General features: G+C 37.9%; 2 protein-coding genes across 7 annotated transcripts in view; both read left to right on the top strand.

The window, feature by feature from the left end:
- stard13b (StAR-related lipid transfer (START) domain containing 13b) overlaps positions 1–13,420 on the top strand; it is a 65,006-nt gene extending 51,586 nt beyond the window's left edge. For all 6 annotated transcript variants that reach the window (XM_041993839.1, XM_041993840.1, XM_041993841.1 and 3 more), the window contains 13 exons: positions 4,395–4,466; positions 5,528–5,609; positions 7,257–7,320; positions 8,148–9,499; positions 9,609–9,779; positions 9,964–10,123; positions 10,305–10,503; positions 10,695–10,905; positions 11,317–11,431; positions 11,540–11,761; positions 11,913–12,130; positions 12,229–12,405; positions 12,567–13,420. In XM_041993839.1, the coding sequence (XP_041849773.1) occupies positions 4,395–4,466; positions 5,528–5,609; positions 7,257–7,320; positions 8,148–9,499; positions 9,609–9,779; positions 9,964–10,123; positions 10,305–10,503; positions 10,695–10,905; positions 11,317–11,431; positions 11,540–11,761; positions 11,913–12,130; positions 12,229–12,405; positions 12,567–12,684 (3,161 nt within the window). In that variant the 3' untranslated portion in view covers positions 12,685–13,420. The remainder of the gene's footprint in view (positions 1–4,394; positions 4,467–5,527; positions 5,610–7,256; positions 7,321–8,147; positions 9,500–9,608; positions 9,780–9,963; positions 10,124–10,304; positions 10,504–10,694; positions 10,906–11,316; positions 11,432–11,539; positions 11,762–11,912; positions 12,131–12,228; positions 12,406–12,566) is intronic.
- Positions 13,421–18,885: 5,465 nt separating this feature from the next.
- Positions 18,886–22,729, top strand: part of nbeab (neurobeachin b) — a 188,041-nt gene continuing 184,197 nt past the window's right edge. The window contains 1 exon segment of the mRNA XM_041993838.1: positions 18,886–19,445. Within this exon segment, the coding sequence (XP_041849772.1) occupies positions 19,176–19,445 (270 nt within the window). The 5' untranslated portion in view covers positions 18,886–19,175.

Genomic DNA, 22,729 nt, shown 5'->3' with positions numbered 1-22,729 from the left:
ACCAGTTTGGTCGCTATGTATCATTGAGCTCATTAAAGGGTTCAATCTATTAGCAAGGATTTTTGCATATATTTTACCGTCAATATTTAAAAGAGAAATCGGCCGGTATGATCCCACATGTAGTACATCTTTTCCTTTTTTGTGGATCACTGTAATCGTTGCTTCAGTCAGCGTTGGTGGTAATATATTATCTAGTTGGGCCTGCGTGTACATTCTATGAAGAAACGGCGTGAGCATGTCATTGAATTTTTTATATAATTCACTTGGGAGGCCATCGGGGCCTGGTGCTTTCCCGCTTTTGAGAGACGTAATAGCTTTCTGGATTTCAGAGGAGTGAATATCAGAGTTAAGAGTATTAAGGTCATCTTCTGATAGTTTGGGTAATCTGCATTCATCTAAAAAATTATCCATAACTGAGGAATCAATATTGCATTTAGAAGTATATAATTCGGTATAAAACTGTAAAAACCTATCGTTAATTTCCTTTGGTTTAATCAGCACATGTCCCTTGTCGTCCCTAATCTTATGTATTGTCTGGTCTGCCTCCATTTTCCTAAGTTGATGTGCCAGTAATTTGTGTGGTTTTTCTCCAAATTCAAAGTACTTTTGTTTGGTGAATAAGAAAGCTGTGGTAATGTTCTTTGAGAGTATTTGGTTAAGTTGATATTTTAAGTTTGTAATCTTCCTATATAAATCAGGAGATGGAGTAAGTGAGTTTTCACGATCTAACTGTTGAATATGTTTTTCTAACTCTTTGATTTGAGCTGTATTCTTTTTCTTTCTTGCAGACTCAAATGAAATTATACATCCCCTCAGATAAGCTTTAAAAGCTTCCCATAGGATACCCGGAGTAGTGTCTGAGGTGTCGTTTATGTCAAAGTATAGCTTTATTTGGGATTTCAAATAGTCACAGAATTCTTTTTCGGTCAGTAATTGAGGGTTTAATCTCCATGATTTACAGGTAGGTTCCATAACCTCCAGAAACAATGTAAACGTCAGAGGGCTATGGTCCGATGTCGCTGTAGTATGGTATTTTGCGTCAGTGGTAAAGGGTATCAAACGTGCGTCAATAAGAAAATAGTCAATCCTACTATAAGAATTATGTACTGATGAATAAAATGAATAGTCTCTACCTGATGGATTAGCAGAACGCCACAAATCTATGATATTCATGTTCTTAAGAAATGTATTTAGGAATAAACTTGAATTGTTTCTTGGAATTTTTTTATTTGATGATCTATCTAAGTAAGGGTCTAATAGTGTATTAAAATCTCCACCTATTATTAATTTTGTCTGAGACAAGTCTGGGATTAAGGCAAAAACCTTCTTAAAGAATGTAGGATTGTCCGTGTTAGGTGCGTATAAATTAACTAAGGTTAGGGATGTGTTGTATATCTCTCCTGTGACAATGACGTATCGTCCATCTTTATCGGCTAATGTAGTATTATGAATAAAGGGTACACCTTTTCTTATTAGAATAGCTGTCCCTCTTGCTTTTGCTGAGAAAGTTGAGTGGTATACATCTTTCACCCATTTAGCTTTCAATCTACCGTGACAGTTGTTTTTGAGATGGGTTTCTTGTAAAAAAATTATGTCTGAGTGTGAGGATTTTAAATAATTCAGTACATTACCTCGTTTAACAGGATTGTTACTGCCTCGTATGTTCCAGCTGGTAAATGTCAGTCCTCCTTTAACATTTTGATTGTCTGTCATGTTAAACACTTTGGATGAATTGTATTAGTTCCCATAAAATTATGTTTTCAATGTATAGTTCCTCCTGATCATACAAATAATCCTCTCTGTTTTTGCATACATTTATACAGTAAAATGGTCTCTGCAGAAAAAAAAAACAAAACCAAAAATAGCGACCGAACAAATAAAACAGAGTACATTAACCCAAAATACCTCTGGCTAAACGTACTGTAGCCGCGGTGTAGTTTAGTGGGAAGAAAAATAAAAATGAAAATAAAATCACTTCCCTATCTGAGTAACCTAACTTCTCTAAGACTGTTACTCACTTTGGGGATAGCTCAGTAAGCCATTTATATCAAGCAATAATCATTCAAATCAAATAGTACTTGTGCCTCGTATGGTATTAAAGAGAACAAAGTATAAGGTTCACTTTCACGGAGAGCCTTAATGCAAAGGTATGTAGAAATAATATTATTGTTGAGTAAAACAAGAGTGTACATTTGCTGTATCAAACGTGATATGCAATTACCATGTGAGCAAAAAACTCAACGCATTATATCCAGAAATAAAACTAGATTGATTACTATTCAAGCTAATAGCCTGCTGTTACTACAATGTGTGAGGATTTTCCGTTTTAGCACCTGGAGTAAAGTCATTGGATGTGTCGTTTGAGTGCGGGCTCACCGTACAGTGTGATGCGATTGCGTCCCTTTGTAGTTATGGCTTCTCGGTGCAGTATGTTAAAAGCAGTCATAGTTCAACTAGTGTGCACCATCTGCCTCTTGTATCATTGTAGAAATACGTTTCGCATGTTCTTCGGCTTTTTTGGGATCTGTGAATGATGCCTGGGTACCGTTGTGTGTCACCAGAAGCCGCGCTGGATAAAGTAAGCCGTACTTGACACCGGGTTGGTTACGTAGCATCTCTCTAGCTTTGTTGAATAGCGCTCTTCGCTTTGCTATTGTTGGTGGGTAATCTGGGAAGATCCGTATAGTTTTGCCTTGGTATTGGAGATCTTTCATTGAAGCCGCTTTACGTAAGATGTCTTCAAGGGTGTGATAATAGTGTAGCCTCAAAATGAGCGGTCGTGGGGGCTCAGAAGGGGACGATCGTTGTCGCAGGGTCCTGTGTGCCCTGTCGATTAGCGGTGCCTCGTTTAGGGAGAGGACATCTTTTAGCATAGTAGCAATAAAATCCCTCGGATGTGGTCCTTCTACTCCCTCTGGGACGCCGATGATCCTGATGTTATGTCTGCGTGACCTCCCTTCTAAGTCTTCACATTTTTGATTAAGTTTAACAACCTCAGAGTTAAGGTTTGCCACTTGTTGCTGTAACGTACAAATACTGTCCGAGTGAGAGGAGGTCGCCTTCTCAATTTCTTTGACAGTGTTATCCAGCGATGACGTTGTTGTTTCGAGGTTAGCAATAGCCGTTTGCAAGCCCTGTCTGGTCGTGGCTATTTCTCCCTTCAAGTCATCGTATACCTGCTTGATACTGTTGTCCACAGTGGCACAAATGTCATTTCTGACTTGAGCTATTTCCAGGGTTAATTCACTTTTGAGGCTTGATATAGCTGCTAGGAGGGTACGATTAGGTGGGTCTTCATCCTCACCGCATTGTTCACTGGGTGTTTCATTCTCGGGTGAGCGCGGGGCTTGGTTAGGGCCTAGTTCTCCCGTCTCTGTTTTCTTAGATTTGGTCCTCTTCATAGTGAAATAGCGAGCTGATTCTTGATGTTCAGGCTGTAAAGAGTCAAAACTCTTCCACTTCACATAAACTGCGCGAATATTGGCACTAAAATATACTTATTACAGGATTAGGCTGACGGAGCTATCCTAGGACGCGTCTTACTCCTTCATCGCTCAGCAGCGCCCCCGACTATTGTTCTTTTTAGTCTGATTGAGAAAATGCACAAATGAGAAAGTGAATGGAAATTGGGAATGAAAATACATTTTTAACCACACCTCACCCAGCAGGCAGTAAAATGTAAAGACTTGCCCGACGTTTCTGGTCTGAGTTGGCAAATAACAAACTCATGTGACTGACAAACTTCTTCCGAAATATGAAACCAGCAAACTATCACATTCTTAAACGGGGAATTAAGATTAGTTCCTGATGATTTTCCTCATAATTAGTTTTACCCATTGTCTCTAGACATAAATTTTGAGAAGTAAATTACACAAAACTCTTCTTTACTCAGTTTCTTTTACTTACTTCCACAACATAATCATTGTGTTGTTTGTTTCCTTCCTTAATGTAAAACAGCCTGTGTGTTTTATCACTGCTATGTTAGACATTATGTCTTGTGGAGGTGGTGAATGGCACCCGGCTCTATTAGCATTAATGGAAAGGTGCCAATGGTCTGTTTCCTCTCCTAGTCATCAGCAGCTTTGAATCCTGCCGTCGGCTCACTCTGTTGGTCAGCATGATCCTCACCACAGGCTCACTTCTATATCAAGAGTTTAGACTTTGTTATAGAGTCCAGTGAAAGATTTTAATTTAAACAACATAATTCTCTATAAGCCTGTCTTGTATGAATAATAGTAGAAACCTGTGGGATACAAGGTGCAGGTGTTCTTTTTGTTTTTTTTTTTTTTTTTTTTTTTTTTTTTGCTATTTATTTATGCTTTTGTAGTGTTGTCTAAATTAAAATGAACTCTCTCGATGTGGTGGAGTTTCACTTTTTATCGCTTGTCTTTCAGAAATCGAGGCAAAAGAGGCGTGTGACTGGCTGCGGGCAGCAGGATTTCCCCAGTATGCTCAGCTCTTTGAAGGTAAGAAAAACACTCAGTGAACTCCCACACACAATCATCAGAGAGCGGGAAATTGTTGTTGATTAAAAAGATAGAGATTAATGAAGTAGCACACCAATAAAAGAATTCTGCAATAAACCAAAAATGGTATTTCTATTTAAGATATGTTTTGAAATGAGGCTATTTGAATATGGCCTTTTCAAGATGATGATGATGACTGAACAATGGTATGCAGTGACTTCTGGTCTTTTTCCATCAATGTCCACAAAACCACTTATTCATGTGCAGCATACTGAACCTCATTTACACTACTGTTTCTGGAAGCCCTGGAGCAAAGGCTCCAGTCGGGTCTGTAGACACCACAAAACAAGAAGAACATCAGATGCTTTTAAAGTCTAATCTTTTCCAAGCAACGATTACTAAATAAACATGTCCTCTCAGCTTAAAGCCTGAAGTCATGGGAAGAAATGGGTTTTATCAGCGCTTTAAGGAGCTCCACTCCCACAGATCTTTGTGCTGGAGCCAGACTTTTTATGTGCTTTGGTGCAATATAGTTGGCTAATGACAGCTTTTGAATATTAAGAAAACATCAGAAGTGAGCACATTCTGATGCTAAAATTAGGTGTTAAAAACAATATTAATGATTATTAGGGCATTAGACTGTTATTAGGGCATAATCATGCTTCAAGTCCTCAGTATATCAGCATCCCTGCCCTGCAGAACAGACTGAGCCTTGTTGAGCCTGGTTGCTCATCGCAGTTTCTGCTTTTCATAAGAACTGAACTTCACATGAATGCAGTGGAATGTTAGATTTAGTCTCTTAAGTTATGTAAGAGGAAGCTCATATCCAGAGCAAGACGTAATGCCTGCACAAGCCTGAGTGCTGTTATTTGGGCAGATTCTGTCTGCTCTCATTAGCATCACATAAAGTTTACTCCACTTATGGAAAGAATGTGACTTCCAGATCTTTCTTTCCCAATTATGCAATCCTTTTATTTTTTTCAATTGAATAGAGGTATAGTGGACACCGGAATGTCGACACTGCCACTCAATCTGATTTTTGTGCTTTTTTTTTCTTTTAGATTCCCAGTTTCCTATTGACATTACCCCGGTGAAAAGAGATCATGACTTTCTGGATAAAGACCTGGTGGAACCTCTTTGCAGGTAAGCAGATATTTGACACTGAATAGACAGAACTTTATAAGTCAGTTCCACCACATGCACTTTCCTTGCCCTAAGGAAAGTGAACTGTATGAGCATGGGTTTATGAAGTCAAAAATGAAAACACACTTCACATTGCATAATATTTAAGGCTTAGTGTTATGTAACTTCAATTTGCTTAACTTGAATATAAGAATCTCATGCAGAAAAGAAAACTTTCCACACACTGCTTTTATATTTATTGAATTAATTAAATCAATACAGAAGTGCATACAGACCCTCAGCAGTTCTTTCCCTTCTGGTGATACATATGACATCCAACAGTGTGATTTAATAAAAGCTTTAACTAGAAGACAATAAACATCAATGATCTCCTCTTTTTGTGACATAACTGCATGAGAACAACTGGATATGTGTTCTTTTCCTTATTTGCCAGAGTGAAAAGAGTATAATGTGCACCAAGCCAACAACTGGTGGTTCTACATAGGCTTTTTTTTCAACCTCTGATGAAAACAGCACTTCAACTACTACAGTAACTGTGGCAACGCTCCTTAGAGGGAAGCAGGAGAAGCATTAGGAGGGCCTCGCACAGCTCAATATACTGTGATTCTAAACAACCCTAAAGCAACTCATCTAAATTCCAAACTAGCTGCTGGATGAATAGAAGACAATTGGAAACAGTTCCACTTCCAATGTGATTTTGTCCATGACTTTTCAGCACCACATTCCACCTGTATGCCACCACAGTCCCAGAACCAAAATAAATACCATCTTACATACCTTGTGTGTCTTTGATAGAACTGAAACTGATAGATATTTTATGTATGTGAGCACTCTCTCTGATCTTTGCCTAAGCACCCTCTTATTTTAGCAACTTTTTTTTAAAGCTCTTTTGGCCTTGGGAATAAAGGGCCCCCCAGCTTAGAAATCCTCACTTCAGCTGTGTCCCTCTATCTTCACTTAGGATCATGGGAACATCTTGTTTGACTAACTCCTGTCATTTTTGTGAAGTGAGTTTTGTTATGTTGACATCTTTTCCATATGCTTTTGTTGGTTCATCAACATATTTTGTGCTCTTATGTACAGTATATTGTACTTGGCACACCCTCAGGCTCTAGTAAATATCAAACACTGGGCACATGTTTAAAGCCATAGTCTTTTGAGAAATGGAGTTTAGGAAATTCACATCAGTATTTCAAAAGTGAACCCTGTATCTTACAACAAGCTCTGAAAATTTAAAAAAAAAATCTAATACAAACTACATGTTTATATTTATGCTGTTAGCATGCAATGTACAAGATATGTTTGTCTCTACTTGTCTGTAATTGGTTGTTTTCTACCTTAATCTCACCTCTCTTTAAAATCCTATATGCAGCTTCTCAAGCCACACTCAGTTAGGTCCAGTCTGAAGAGAAAGAGAACAGAGGAACACACAATTACCAGTGTTCATTAGGCTTATAGTATTATGACAATGTCATACTCTGTTTCCCCCTGGGCCTGGTTGTACATCCAGAGCAGACGTTGATTAGATTAACTCTTGAATGGCACACAGAAAGGGATCTATTTCTGGTCTGCTCATTAAGAAGCTATTGTAGTGTTTTTCTTTGTTTGCTGCAAACAGCTTTCATCTTTGGGATGTTTTTCTTTCAGGCGACTCAACACACTGAATAAATGTGCTTCTATGAAACTTGATGTCAATCTTCCAAAGAAAAAAGTAAGTGATGATTCTTGACTCATAAATATTGTATCTGTTTTTTTTCTTTTGTAATTTTTTTTACATTTTTTTTATGCATGCCATTTTCTTACTTGTACATAGACTGAAAATATTATGCTTTGCATGTACTGTGTCTTTTTTGGTTTGTTTGAAAAAAGTATTCAAATATCACCTCCATAATTTAGTATCTGTGTTCTTGTAAGAAATCATATAGTCTGACAAAGATTAAGTTATGCAAGTTATCCTGCTCCATTATAAATATAGCCTGGCATTGTCCTTTTGACCTATTTTCTGTGATATTTAAGAGTGTACTATTGTTGTTGTCATGCACTTTATTACTTTTTGTTTGTTACCAGACTGAAATGTAGCTTGCTGGCATATATAAATAACCCTTTCCTGCCTTGTTCTAGCCATTAACTAAGAAACATTAGCATCCATTAACTGTGAGGCAACACATTTTCCAGTTGTTTTTCTCATCTTTATGGCATACTGTAAATGTTGAGTGATGGTATATATGCTTTACTTGGCATTCATTTTGATGTTCATGAAAGTTGTTTGCATTCATACCCAGTAGTGGAAGAAATTTCCAAATTTCCCTGAGGGCTCTCTGAAGGGATTAATAAAGTATTTCTATTCTATTCTAAATTGTGTTTGCTCTCTTTAGTACAAAGAAATGTTTTGAAAATATATATAAAAGCCCCTTATGTAAGTTCAGTTTTACTGTATCTTTTTTCTGTGTTTTATATTTTTTGAGAAATCCAAGTTAAAATATTTATATTCATGAATGGAACTATGTAATGGATGATACATATTTTGTTTTTTCCCAGAGTGAAGACTCAGATGAAGAAGACCTCTTCGCTATCAGTGACAAATGGACCTTTGAGTGGAGCAGCCGGCGTTGGTCCAGGCTACAGGACATTGATTGTCTACTTCGAAACCACAGAGAGGGCCAGACCTCCAGGGACGGTGTTGCTCTAAGAACCACCACCAGCAGTGAGAGTGTCCTGACGGACCTCAGCGAGCCAGAGATCTCTTCTTTGCACAGTGAAAGCAGCGGGGGCAGTGGTCATAGGGGGCTTAACACAGAGGACTCTGACTGCTCAAACCGCACCTTCCTAGACGCAGCGATGCCAGACTCTACTTCTCTCACAATGCCTCACATCCCCAAAGAATTTTCTCATTACGGCTCTCTACCCAATAAGCATGGCAAGATAAGCCGCACTCGAGCCAAAGACTTCCTGAAGCGTATGGAGACACTGAGGTCCCGTGGAACCCTGGGGAGGGCACGTAAGACATTGGTTATTAGCTCTCCTGTGCTGCAGCAGGAAGCCCAGGCACTGAAGACATTGCGCTGTGTTGAGATCATAAATGGAGATGGCGAAGCTCCTGAACCACCATCCAGCAAAGTTCTACCACCACAGTCCAGTAGTGAAGGAAGCAGCCATTCAAGTGGCAGCACCGTCAGCACACCCAGCCTGAAAGAACGTAAGCCTCACCGAGCAGACTACAAGCGCAGTGGCATGTATTTGGAGGACGTAGATATTTTCTGCGGCACTCAAATGAACAAAGTCGCAGAACAAAACCGCAGAAATGAATTTTGCTCCTATGAAGATCTGGTGGTCCACATTCCCAAAGACCATAAGCCAGGAACATTTCCCAAAGCACTGTCCATAGAAAGCCTGTCCCCAACTAATGGAGCCTCCATTAACTGGCACACAGGGAGCATGCACCTGGACGCCCCAATAATATCATGCAGGAAGGAACCTAGACCTGTCACCCAGTGCTGCTCCAGAGGTAGCCGCATCAGTGTTTATGATAATGTTCCTGGGTCACATCTCTATGCTAGTACTGGTGACCTAATGGATTTAGAAAAAGAAGACCTGTTTCCCCACCTGGATGATATACTGCTGCATGTAAATGGTCTGCAGCAGATAGTTGACCACTGGTCTAAAAATGTGCTACCTGGAGGGGAAGGGGTGGGTGGCGAAAAGGAAGATACAGTAGTTCTGCAGTCTTCAAGTCAGATCACTTTGGAATTTGAGGGAACTTCAGTCACAGAAAGCCAGACTATTCCTTGTGACGGCGACAGAGACAAAATATCACTGGTTGAGACGGAATCTACAAGGCTCAGGGAAAGGAGGGACTCGGGAGTTGGTGCTTCACTCACAAGACCTAACAGGTGAGACTCCTAAAACTGGATCAAGACTTATGAAGTATTTGAAAATTCACTACTTTTTAAATGAACAAAATAAAAAAATAAAAAATCTTTTCATCTCTTCTGGCATCAGGTTACGATGGCCCAGCTTTCAGATATCTAATCGCCTAAGTCACTCAGTGGCGTCCCTGCAGATAACAAACCAGTCAGCAGGCCAGCTGAGTTTGTTACAGAAGTTTTCTCTGTTACGTCTTACTGCAATCATGGAAAAATACTCCATGTCAAACAAACATGGCTGGACTTGGTAAGTCTTATATAAGCTCTCAAAGCCAACTTTTGATGCGCTGATTAGTGGTGATGTTAATATTTGTTTGTCTAAAATTGTATGGTTAGGTCCTAATGAATACCTATTATCACATGCTCTTAAAACTGTCTATTGTTTGTGTATTCTGTGAGATTTTGAAATGTTGTGTTGATGTCCCTTCAAGGTCTGTGCCAAAATTTATGAAGAGAATGAAGGTACCAGATTATAAGGATAAGAATGTGTTTGGAGTGCCGCTCATTGTACATGTGCAGCGCTCTGGACAGCCTTTGCCCCTTGGCTTGCAGCAGGCCCTACGATACCTGAGGAGCCAGTGTCTTGACCAGGTAAGAAACAATCTCAGGTTGTACTTCAGTTTAAATAGTTTTGTTTCTTTTAACACATAAAAAGCTGTGTAGAATTTTTCTGTACTGGTTTGATCAGTTCTGAGGAGTTGATCAAGTGGAAGTAATGAACAACATGTTCTCAATGGTCAAGCTAACTTCCAGTCCTCTGTTTGGCTTCCAGGTGGGTCTTTTTCGTAAATCAGGGGTGAAGTCCCGGATTCAGGCTCTGAGGCAGATGAATGAAAGTTCTCCAGACAATGTGAACTATGAAGATCAGTCTGCTTATGATGTGGCTGACATGGTGAAGCAGTTTTTCAGAGATTTACCGGAGCCCCTGCTAACCAGCAAGCTAGGGGAGACTTTCCTTCATATCTATCAGTGTAAGTACATAAATAACTATTAACTTGTTTTTTTTTTTTTTTTTTTAGGTCAGGGTGTAATTTTATTTTCTCTCTTATTCCTTTTTTAAATGTAGAGAAGACTGTGAAATTGCAGGGTAGGGGGTAGGAATATTCTCTGTGACTGTTTGGAAGCAATGATAAAAAAAAAACACTATCTTTCACATGTGCAGATGTGCCAAAAGACCAAAGGTTGCAAGCTGTCCAGGCAGCCATCATGTTGATGTCAGATGAAAACCGAGAGGTGTTGCAGACGCTCCTCTGTTTCCTTAGTGATGTCACTTCCTCCGTGGAAGAAAATCAAATGACACCCATGAACATCGCTGTGTGCCTTGCCCCCTCGCTCTTCCACCTCAACATACTGAAGGACAATCTATCAGCAAAGTACTTTTTTTTCTTGTTTCTTGTGTTGCTTTTAATTTGGTGTTTATGATATTGAGACCACCACTTTGCCTAAAAGATAATGATCCAGACTTGCATGTATTCTATTAACTCCTGTGTGATTATCATCACCTTTAACTCCATAAAACAGAGCATAAAATGAGTTACAGATTTTAGTCAGGCCTGAGGGATGCTGTAGATTACTGTCTGGACCAGTTTCAAAAGAATTTGACTTTTTATGCTTTAATGTTTTATGAGGTCATGTTGTGTACAAACAAAACATAGCTCACTAATTTACCATGTTAAAATTGTTGCTAAAGGCATTAAAAGGGTTTCCTGCAGAGCGGAAGAGGGGTTTATACACTTCTTTATTGGAGATGTTGACCTAAAGTTGTCTCTCTAAATAATCTCCAGGGCCATGCAGAAGAAGTACGCCACAGGAAGACCAGACCAAAAAGATCTGAATGAAAACTTAGCAGCGACACAGGGCCTTGCTCATATGATTGTAGAGTGCAATCGCCTCTTTGAGGTAGAACATGTAACTAATATGTTCTGAAAATTTCATATCAAAGTTAATCACCCACTTTTCTTCATATTTGCATTGAGTCTTAACAGTTTTTTTTTATATACCCTTTAGATTCCTCATGAGATGGTAACTCAGTCACGCAATTCATATGTGGAGGCTGACCTACATGCACCAACAATTGATGAGCTGTGCAAGCAGTTGGAAGATGATGATGGAACATACCAAACACATATGGATGGGAGGCTTCAGAATCTGCTGAAAGAGGCTAGAGAAAAGTCCAAAACCTGGGTGTCATGCAACAGCTCTGACAACACAGAACTTTGCTACAAAAAGGTTAGTGCTTTTCTCAAAGGTGGACTTCTGCTTCAGAAAGCAAACAATAGCAAGTCGCCACCGCAAAAAATAATAAGCACTGATTACCATAAGCATGGGTTGTAAATTGAATTTAAGTTAGTATGATGGTTTGTATCTTTGCAACAACCAGGTGGGAGATGGAAACCCTTTGAGACGTTGGAGAGTGTCTGTGGAAGTGGAAGCTCCACCATCTGTTGTGTTGAACCGGGTGCTGCGAGAGCGCCACCTATGGGATATGGACCTGCTTCAGTGGAAAGTGTGTGAGACACTGGACAAACAGACAGAGGTGTTTCAGTATGTCCTCAATCGCATGCCCCCCCATCCCAGCAGGGACTTTGTAGTTCTCAGGTTAGTAAGAAAAAACTTAAACATATCTCCATTTATTTTAAGTAGTCACACTGTGTGTTTCTTAGAGCAAATGCTGAGTCTCCTTTTGTGTATCCAAGGTCTTGGAGGACAGACTTGCCCAAAGGGGCTTGCTCCCTGGTTTCCGTGTCAATAGAACATGAGGACTGTTCTCCTGTAGGTGGGGTACGAGCTATAGTCCTGGAATCCAACTACTTGCTTGAACCCTGTGGCTCAGGAAAGTCTAGACTAACTCATATCTGCAGAGTGGACTTAAAGTAAGTTCCACAGAATGTTTTTTTACACACACATACACACAAAAAGAAGATACATCAGTGATTTTTATGTTGGATTGCAGCATTTCAATGATGTTTGTTTGACGCTTCTTGTAGAAAAAAGTGTATGCTACATTTTTATTCAGTTTACTATTTGATTTCAGGGGAAGGACTTCTGAATGGTACAACAAAGCATTTGGTCATCTTTGTGCTGCAGAAGCTGCTCGAATCCGCAACTCCTTTCAGCCACTAATCACAGACGGCCCAGAGACCAAAATCTAAAATTCTTTGTTGTTGTGTCTATTTAGCCATTGAGTTCAAGAATGAGCCTTTGAGTCACTGCTAATAGACAGATGCAAGTGCATTAAGAGGACCCCCGAACTAAAGCACAGTTTATTTTTGTACAAATGCTCTGAATATAATTTCAAGCTTTTCTGTACTTGCACAATAAGAAAAGAGGACATTTAATAGGTGCTGAGCATAATTATTCAATGGGAATTAATAATCCTGCCTTTGTCCTCAACATGATTTTATTTACAATATTTTTGTTAAACATGTATGTATGAAAAATTATCTTTAACAATATTGTTTTATTGTTTGTCTCATACAATGTCTAGGACATTTAATCTTAAATGCTTCTGAGAAGCAGGTATATTATTCATTTCAGATTTAAAGCTATAATAATTATAATGTACACTCAAGTGTCTGTATATATCTATGAAAATACAGTAAATGCAAACTGTATGAATTGTAAATATGTGTAAGGATAAAAAAAGAAGTACATATGTTAATTTCTTATATATTGATTCTTTCATTGTGTCAACCTTCCTGTAATACACAAGGTACAAGATTGTAAGCTGGTTTTACTTTGCTTCAGAATTGACATTTTTCTGAATGGGTGTAATTTTATTCAACTCTGACCTCCAGTGGCTGTGAAAAGAATGACTTAAGGTTTGACTTGATCATACCTGCTTTAGGGTACTGGATTTTACAGTCAGGTACAACAAACATTGTTTTTTAATAAAACTATCAAAATGACAAAATGTTTGTATTTTCTGACTTATTTGACCATCCACTTTGATGTGCATTTTAAGCTTTACATCTGTGTCTCAGTCAGTGTCAGCAGCATTCACATTTCCTTCACTTTGCAGTTGTGTGATCATCCTTAATGTTGATTTAATACTGCATAATACTACTATGTGCTTATGGTATGCATCCTTGATAACACAAACTCCTCACTGTTCTGGGAATAGAGGGACATCCACTTGCCATTTGACAGAGACGTGCCTGTTCTTAAGTCCTCAAGGAAGGACACATAAAGTTTCATCTTGTTTTAATGTGAGTATGACTGATTCAACAGTTAAGGATGGTCATCTGTTCTGACTTTGTCTTTTAAATATATGCAAGTCAGAAATTTGGGGTGAACACATGAACCTGGTTGATTTTAATTTTTCTTCACTAGACAGCTCTTTCTGATGGGTGAAATAATGGCCTGTATTATGTTATTCTTCTGTATTTCCCTTCAAGATAACATCAAAATGAAGCTCCCATTTATCAACAGCTATTTTTAGGTACTTAACACTGTTACGAATAAGAAGAAAGATCTTCCACTTCTGATATTTCTAATCAGGAAGTGTATATACCCATTATAATAAGTGGAATGGAGTAAAGTGACACACACATCCTAGTTTTAATATTGCCGTGAATTTATTTTCAACTTGAGGCTATAATTCTATGTGACAAATCCTGAGATATGATGGAAATGATAAAAATGGAAACATTTTGTATTGTACATGTATTTAACATGCTTTTTACTTGAGTTGTGAATACTTTGGACAAGAGCTGACTGCTTTCAGGCCTACAGCTGATGTGCTACGACATCATGGCAGCAGGACGTACACATTTGTTTCTGTTGTCTCATGTCTCACTGAGTTTGCCACTGTTTTTTTGAACTATATAAAACAAAATTATTTAGCTTTCTCATCCCAATTAAATGAAAATCAAAGCCTGTTTCAAACCTGTGTTTGTTAGATTCTTCCACTTGTCAGGAAAATAATCAGACGTGAACAGGTACTGCAAACCTACATTCAGCAACAATTACATAAAACATAACTGCAAAGTTAAAGTGGATTTCTTTTTCATAACTGTTCAAGCACTTTTTGTTGTTTTGCTGTATTTTTCACTCTGATAACATTTCAGCATTTTCTTCTGTTATTATAAAATTGTACATTGACTTAAATTTGCACATCCATACTGCAGTACACCAGAAATGGTTGTAAATATTTTAATGTTTCTTTTATTGATCAAATTTAATCACTAAATATCAAGTTGCTTAAATTTCCTAAACTCATTATACTAAACATTTACTAAACTTGCAAAAACTTATAATTAAATTGTCACAACACAACTGAATCACAATAAACACCACAGAATATATACCAGTATAAAAAATGGAAATCAAGTTTGCCTCTATGGTGACAGCAGCTGTTATTTCATGGTATCTTCCTCCACTGTCAAGCATCCTACGCAGACAGAGCATAACACATCGTGAGTCTAAAACTCTCATGCAAATATTTGCAAGTTTTTACCTTATATCCAAAATAACTCAGTTTGTTCTTAAAACAGCTTAATGCTCAATACTCTTAACGAAATGGCAGACCTCTACTGAAAATGTGAACATTAGAAGCACCTATAGTACCACCTTGTTAAAACCTGATTGTTCACCTCACTTTCTTCATCTTTATTGATTAACAGTTGGTGAGCCAGTGAAACACTGAAGCAGTGCCCCAACACACTGACCAAGGGGTTGATTCGTTCGCTAAAAAACAAAAACAGCCAACAGTGATAGCAGGACTTTAAACTATTTATTGCTGGGTGTTGTCTGAATTTACTCTTCCAACATCTGCAGTTGTTTCCTTACAGAAAGTCAGAAAAGGCAACTTAACCCTTTGATGCATCGTGTCCACTACAGAGGACAAATATTTAAAGGCTGTTTTTAAATGTATGCATGGGTGTGGACTGTACATTAGCAACTTCATTGGACATTAGTGAGTAACCAGTAATGTTCTACATATAAAGAATAAATACATTTGATGTAGTATATATACATACATTGTATTTACCAAGTGACAAACAGGACAAGAAAATGATCCAGGTGTTTTATAGAAAATTTACATTATATTAATATGACAAGATATTACTTTATAAATATTTTCATAGATCAAATAGAAAAATCAACAAACTGAGTAAAAGTTAAAATAAGCTTAAAATACAGAAAAGCATCAATGTGCATGTCTGTAGAAGTAAAATATTTTATTTTAAAAAATGTGGTACTGTTTTGTAATAATTCGTGCACCAGTGGGTTAGGTCATTCCTGACAGAACTATACATTACAGCCTTGTGCACTAATATACAGTCATGTGAAAAAGAAAATCCAGAAGCTTTCATACATAGAAAACAACAAGCAAAAGAAAAAAAACAGTCATTTGGTTCTTGTACATCAGATATTTTATTTTGTTTTACCACCCTTTGTTTGCTGGAAGTATATGAGCCTGCAAGAGTCACATGACTGAACACCAGCCATTTAAACATGTAGGAGATGCACAAATCTGTCGAGTCCCAGTGGCAAGCACCTAAAGAAGAAACAAGCACATTACAATAATTTAATTATTATTATTTAATTATTCCTCTTAGTACTATCACTTCATACTCCTAACATACAAGATAAAATAGAAAAAAAACTGTTGAAAACTAGACCTTGAGGTATAGTATTTAACACAAACAGTAAAAGATATTAAACATTCATAAATATCCAGGCAGTCTCTCCCTATATTCCTTAATTTTTAGAAATCAAGCTGTTCTACTTCACCTCACGACCTGAATATCCAAATATTTGACAATCTTATGAAGGCATGAGACTATAGTAATAGAAGGGTGTGTGCTATTTCTCCCATGTCCAGGATGATCAGGGATTTAATTAAAGTGCTGAATATCAGGCTGAACATGCTGAATTCCTCCAGAACTTCATCAAGCACAACACTGGTACTCGGAGGCAAGAAAAGTTGAGATTATTAAACATTAGCTGTCACTGCCAATATAAACTTTGATATTTCTCAGAAAAGATTTACCCTATGAATGCTTACCAAAGCAAAGCCGAACACCTTTTTTAGGTTTGTAACAAGAAAAAAGATGCTCGTGTTATTATTATATTTCACAGAAAGTAAGAAACTGGGCTTAAAAGACAAACATGTTTTCCTTAGAAGCTGAAATAAAATTGCATCGCACCATGTTGCTACAGAGACAAAAAGACTAATATTACCATTCTATAAATATTGATAAAAACTTTAAAGTAACTACAGATCACAATTTGCAAATGCAACTGACACGAGCAAATTCATTCCTGCAGGGCTAGTGAAGATAACTTTCTCCTCTGCTTTCCTATCAGCAAAAGTGACCCCCAGCTTGATATTCAGGACCAGAATCAGTCCTGCAGAGGCAAAAAATAGAGTTTATTATCTGTCTCATGCGATCAGCTGTATCGAGAGAAGAAAATCATTCACTTTTCAGTTGATTCAGTGCTGTACATTATACACGACTAACTAAAGCCAGGCAATGGATGTTGCTATATTTGAGACAATTTTGGTAGCATTTCAATGAAGACTTGTGAAAATAGACAGTACTATGCAAAAGTCTTGATCCACCCCTCATTTTTGTGTGTGTGTTTTGTGTGTTCTGATAATCTGTTGTCCTTCGGCTCCTTCTTCAGCCACCTCATGTGAGCGCTTGGTCCCTAACTAGGTCACGGTTCTACAGAGAGACCTGCCTTCAAAGCTCTGGTGTCAGACCTTGATGGCCTAGCAGTGGGTGACCCGGTCCTGCCTCATGCACCCCTCTGTCAACTCCTGGTACTTGGCACAAGTCCGCTTTTGGGCTACATCCATGGGCTCTTCCCGGGGTCCAATGAATCCTACCACCTGAAAAGATGACCAAGTCTGGGGGCCGACTTGGTGATGTGCTTTTCAACCTGTGATTCTTGCTGACTTTTACAATCAGGGCTACTAACACTGTGAATGCCTGATTCTGCCACCATAAATAGCTAACCTTGGCAAGTGCCCTTAGACAACAGCTCAGGATATACTTCAGAGATCCCCTAAAGAGTTAGTGGGAATTCTTTTCAGCCAAAGCTGTAAAGACAACAACAACTCCTCTCTAAATGACAAAATTTAAAACAGATTTGTTTGGAATGAGATCTAAAGAACCATTTAGTTCTTATCATGGAAATCAGCAATTACATACAAAATATTATTCTTTTATTTTTACCTGGTTGGGAGTGGTAGACATTGAGCTTTCCATAGAACATCACTGCCATCTAGTGTATTTCTTGAATAACTAGGTGAATGTCACTGGTTCTCTGCAAGTTTAAATACCTCATGAGCATTTTTTTATAGGATAAGCTACAAAACAAACTTATGGGATTTTTTTTCCTTCACATCTTCTTAATCAACTAATTAAACTTTACTGTAAACACCATTTAAGGAGTCAGATGCTGATTGGCCATAGATTAGAGCAAATTAACTAAAATGATTAGTTGTTTCACTTAAAAGTGTGAAAAACCAAAATATTAAGATGCACCAAATGCATGAAGATTTTAAACAGTTGACTTTCACTGAAATTTAACGTGCTAGCTATCACAGGAAGAATCCTGCTCTGTCTTTAGAAACACTTTAGGATGTTTTAAGTGGAGCACATCTTAAGTTCTACTGACTTCAATCACGACGTACATTTCTTTGCATGATAGAATACAAGTTTAGTGTGAATAACATCATTATCACAGTTTTTACAAATCTTATTGTTATCTCTAAATAGTTATCTCTGCTGACAAGTTTTTTCTAACTTGAATAATAAGAACGTGTTTGGTTAAAACAGAACATAATCAGTGGTAATTATGCTCAGAAATTTCAAATTGTTCCCATATATGATTCAGTGAACTATAAACCTGGGATTACATTTGATCAAAGTAAATCATACAAAAGAAGAAAAGAAATGCTAAGTTAATTTCATATTTTGGGTGCAGGTACAAGGTTAATATCGGCTTGATCTTCGAGAAGTGAGCTATATTCATAAAATCAACACTGATTACTGTTTGTTATTATTTAGGTTAAATTGATTTCTGATCGGACTGGAGATGGTCTTTAGATTATATCACTGCTGGAGGAACTAGATGGAAGTCATTTAACTAATTAGGTACACCTGTGTTTTTTCATGCCATGCAAAGGTTATCAGTGCTTCTTCTTCTTCTTCTTCTTCTTAAAAAAAAACAACTTCATTAACTAAGAAAACGAAAAATGTTTATGGAACAAACTCCAATCTTCACTAAGGTGTTCCAGTCTTAGCAGTGGACTTTTCGAGGAGGAAAGGCGGACATGTAGCCGGTGCGGACGTGGAACCACAGGCAGGGGGCGGCAACATGGCGGGGACAGCAGCTCTGAAGCGGCACACGTACACACACCGCTGCTGTATGTGTTCGCAGCGGAGGTCATGCAGCTCGGTTAACTGCCTGGTGCCGACTCTACACTGAACCCAGTCACTGTAACTCTCTAGAGTGGGTTTACTGTCAGAGACTGGTTTCTTTTCTGTTTTTTTTTTGTGTGTTTGTTTTTCCGGGATTTCCGAGTGTCTTTCTGTTTTTCCAGGATGCTCCAGAGCAGTGATTAAATACATCAGAGGAAGAAAGCGTTGATCAAGCACCTGGAACCTCCTGGTTAGACTGGGAAATGACAAGCGACAAACCGGTGACAATGCCGGGCTCCCTGTCGCTCTCGGACCGTCCTCCAGGTCACCGGCAGCCCGCGGCTGCAGTCTCCGCTGCTGCTGCCGGTGAGACAATGATGATGTCCGGCTCGGGTTCAGTGGTCCTCCCGGCTGGGATGATCAACCCCGCAGTTCCTATCCGTAATATCAAGATGAAATTTGCTGTTCTCATCGGACTTATCCAGGTTGGAGAGGTTAGCAACCGGGATATCGTTGAAACGGTGCTCAATTTGGTAAGTACACATTCTCCTTTGATTGCATACATGTCCCTAAATCCACGTCTAGAATAATTTTCTTGATAACAACGTAATAATGACATATAACAAAACACAACATATCTGCTTTCAACGTCGAGACTGTGAAAGTAATACATCATTTTAACTAATTAACACCTTTAGGTATGTGAGAGTAAACAGGAGTGAACATGTGAAAGCCGCTCATACACACACAAGGTGTTTTTATTTTTCTGAACTTTTTAAGTTAAGCAAAGTTTTAACCCTACCTGTGTTTTTATATGATGTGCACCTGAGTATTTTATAGACTGATGGGTAGACTGTCAGAGGCAGGAAGGATCTGCAGCTTCTGTGTGGGGCTCAAGATGAGCATCTTCATAGTCCCAGGCAGCTTGGCTGTTATTTTCAGGAAGCCCAAAATCAATATAACATGTACTAATTTCTTAATATGCCGCTCCTCATGAATGTGCTAAAGAGGATAAATGTAAGTGGTGCATACTGGTCTGCTCCAGAGTGACAACTTGTGAAATTATTATGGCCTCATGGTACATTTTATGTTGACTTGGCATGAGGTGAATGTTTATAGCAAACTATAAGAAGGTGAGCAAATATAGTCATTTTTTTTTTTTTTTTTTTTTTTTTCTTTTTTTTGCATTTCTAACATATAACTGAGAGGCTATATAGTTGGGTCATACCTAGTGCTTTGACCATGTGCAGGACTGCTGTTTGCTGTAGTTGGCCTCTCCTTGTTAGCGCACTAAAGATTAATTACAACCTGTTCCAGCACAACAGAGACCCACTTTGTGGAGCAGAACAAATTGTAGCCCTTGGCATGTTCAGACATGAGAGTTTTACTGCAGTAGCTAGAGTCACTGACACCTTGCCCCTCACACTTTGCAGTACTTTCATTGGAAATTTGCTCAAAGAATCACTCTGCAGACCACTAATCTGTTTTTAAAATGTTTTCATTTTACATCAACCCTGATTATCTAGACAAAATTGCTTATGTATTTGCCAAAGATAAATCTTTGAGCCATTCTCAAAATTAACTGTATTCATTTTGCTCATCTGCATGCACAGCCTTTTGCTCCTTGGTGTATGCTTTAATTAAATATAATTTACTTATGCTATTCGTTTGAATAACAGGTTTATTAGCAGTTGCCATTAGTGCTGTGATGTGGTTCTGTTGCAGATAATAGGCCAAATTTCACTCTGCACAACAACAGAAGTTTGACCTCAGTCCAAGTAATAAGATGAATACATATCATGTTGTAATCTTGGAACCAGATCATACAGTAATTGGTATTCTGATTCTTCTTCTAAATTACATCCTGAATTTAGCATGAATGCCTTCTGCTATTTGGAGATGTATAGAGAGGGTGGGAAACCGTCATCCAAAAAACACTTATTTGTCAGCTGTCAGGAGGACATGATATTTTTTATAAAAATTCTTATGAGGTGTTATTTTATAAGTGCAGTATTTGAGGATTCTGATAAATTCTTAACTTTGTCTCATGGGATCCAATTTGTGGAATAATGAAATTATAATTCCTCAATCTCCAAAGAACACCACAAAGAAGTTGTGGTTTGAACATCTACCACGAAAGTGTTTCTGATTCAGTTTTTCCCCAGATGTACAATTTACTTTAGTCACCTCCTTTGTAACCCATCAGCTGACTCACCTCTTTCTCCAGGAGAGAAAATGAAAGCTAATAATCGTGACTAACATTGCTTGTGCAAAGAGTCATCAACAGAAGTTACATTAATCAGCTTGAATTTCCATGATATAAGTTAAATGTGTTGTGATGCAAAACAACTTGGAGATTGGTTTGCAAAAATATTGTGACCTTTAAAATTAGGGAGAGGCTTTCACATCACATTTTTATCTAGACTGTGTCATAAGGCTCTCATGTTCTGTCAACAGCTGGCTGATATAAATTCAAAAGCATGATTTTCAAGACTGTCATCTTAGATCAGAGTTATCAGAACCATTTGAAAGTGTTACTCACCTTAATGTTCTTTTAGTATCAAATGGTTACTGACATAAGACATGAAATGAAGACATCACACGTGGCAGACTTTCACTAAAGTGTGATCATCTTGAATGTAATACCAATTGGATAGAGTCCAATGATTTTTTTTTTTTTTTTATCTCTGAGGTAAAATATATCACAACTACAACTAAAACCTCATATTCAACATTTTTGTAATTTACCCAATGCACCAGAGCTGCTGTCTGTCTCGCTACATGTGTATTTTTTTAAGTTGTAGATCCTTTTGGCTATGTTTGTCTTAGTGTCTTATCATAAGCAAGTCTAACTGACAGGTGAATTGTAGAATATTCTATATATTTGATGAATGAGTCTGAATATAAGTGAATCTTCTAATGGAGTAGGAGAGAGGAAATTCTGCAGGATTTGATTTATGAACAGAGATGCAGTATATTGATATGAATTCAAGCACACTAGAACCACATTTTCCCCTGAGATAAAAGCCAGCATGATCTTTAAACCTACAAGATTTTTGGATTACATGTTTCACCATGCTGGTCGGGGCTTTCTTAAGGGGGAATGAACTCCTCTACTAGTCACCAATCATAATCTTTCACTGAAAACATTTCCAGAAAACTCCCCCAACAGAAGTAGCTTGCTCTGCTGCAGTGTTTCTTTCTCATCTGTGTTTGCATACTGTATTAGCATACTTGCTAATTCCTAACAGTTGGGAGGCTCACTTGCTGCTTTAAAATGAGTTGCATTGCAGTTTTATTAATCAAGTTATCACTACTTTAGCAGTTTTCTAAAAATCATGTAAACACCTTCAAACAGGCTATTTAGAAATGTGGAACATATTTTGTTTATAAAGAATGATATTCTTCCATGTTCTGACGAACTTTTCAACTTTCAATTGGGATTTTCTTGTTTGTATTCATGATCGTGTTGTGCTACTTTTTATACTGCCCATTTGTTTCAGTTTTGTTTGGGGACTATTTTTTCTGCTAATTGTGCAAAACATATTATGCAAAACTTAGCTATTTTCATCTAGAATTAATAAAGTATTTTTTCATTTAATACATTCAATTAGTTTAATTTCAAAACTTTTTGAAGGAAGCTCCAAAGCCAGCGGCTGGTTATTCTTCCATTTGCGATCATACATGCCACAGCAAGAAAATAACAGGGTCTGATTTGTTGACATTTTGTAAACGTAGCTTGTGATTTATAGAGACTCGGCGCAAAGCTTCATGGAATGCTAGCAGGGCTAACAATGGCAGCAATGCTTTCAATTTG

The sequence above is a fragment of the Melanotaenia boesemani genome, chromosome 9, assembly GCF_017639745.1.
Source record: "Melanotaenia boesemani isolate fMelBoe1 chromosome 9, fMelBoe1.pri, whole genome shotgun sequence".
Lineage (NCBI taxonomy): Eukaryota > Metazoa > Chordata > Actinopteri > Atheriniformes > Melanotaeniidae > Melanotaenia > Melanotaenia boesemani.
This window is presented reverse-complemented; position numbering and strand designations above follow the sequence as displayed.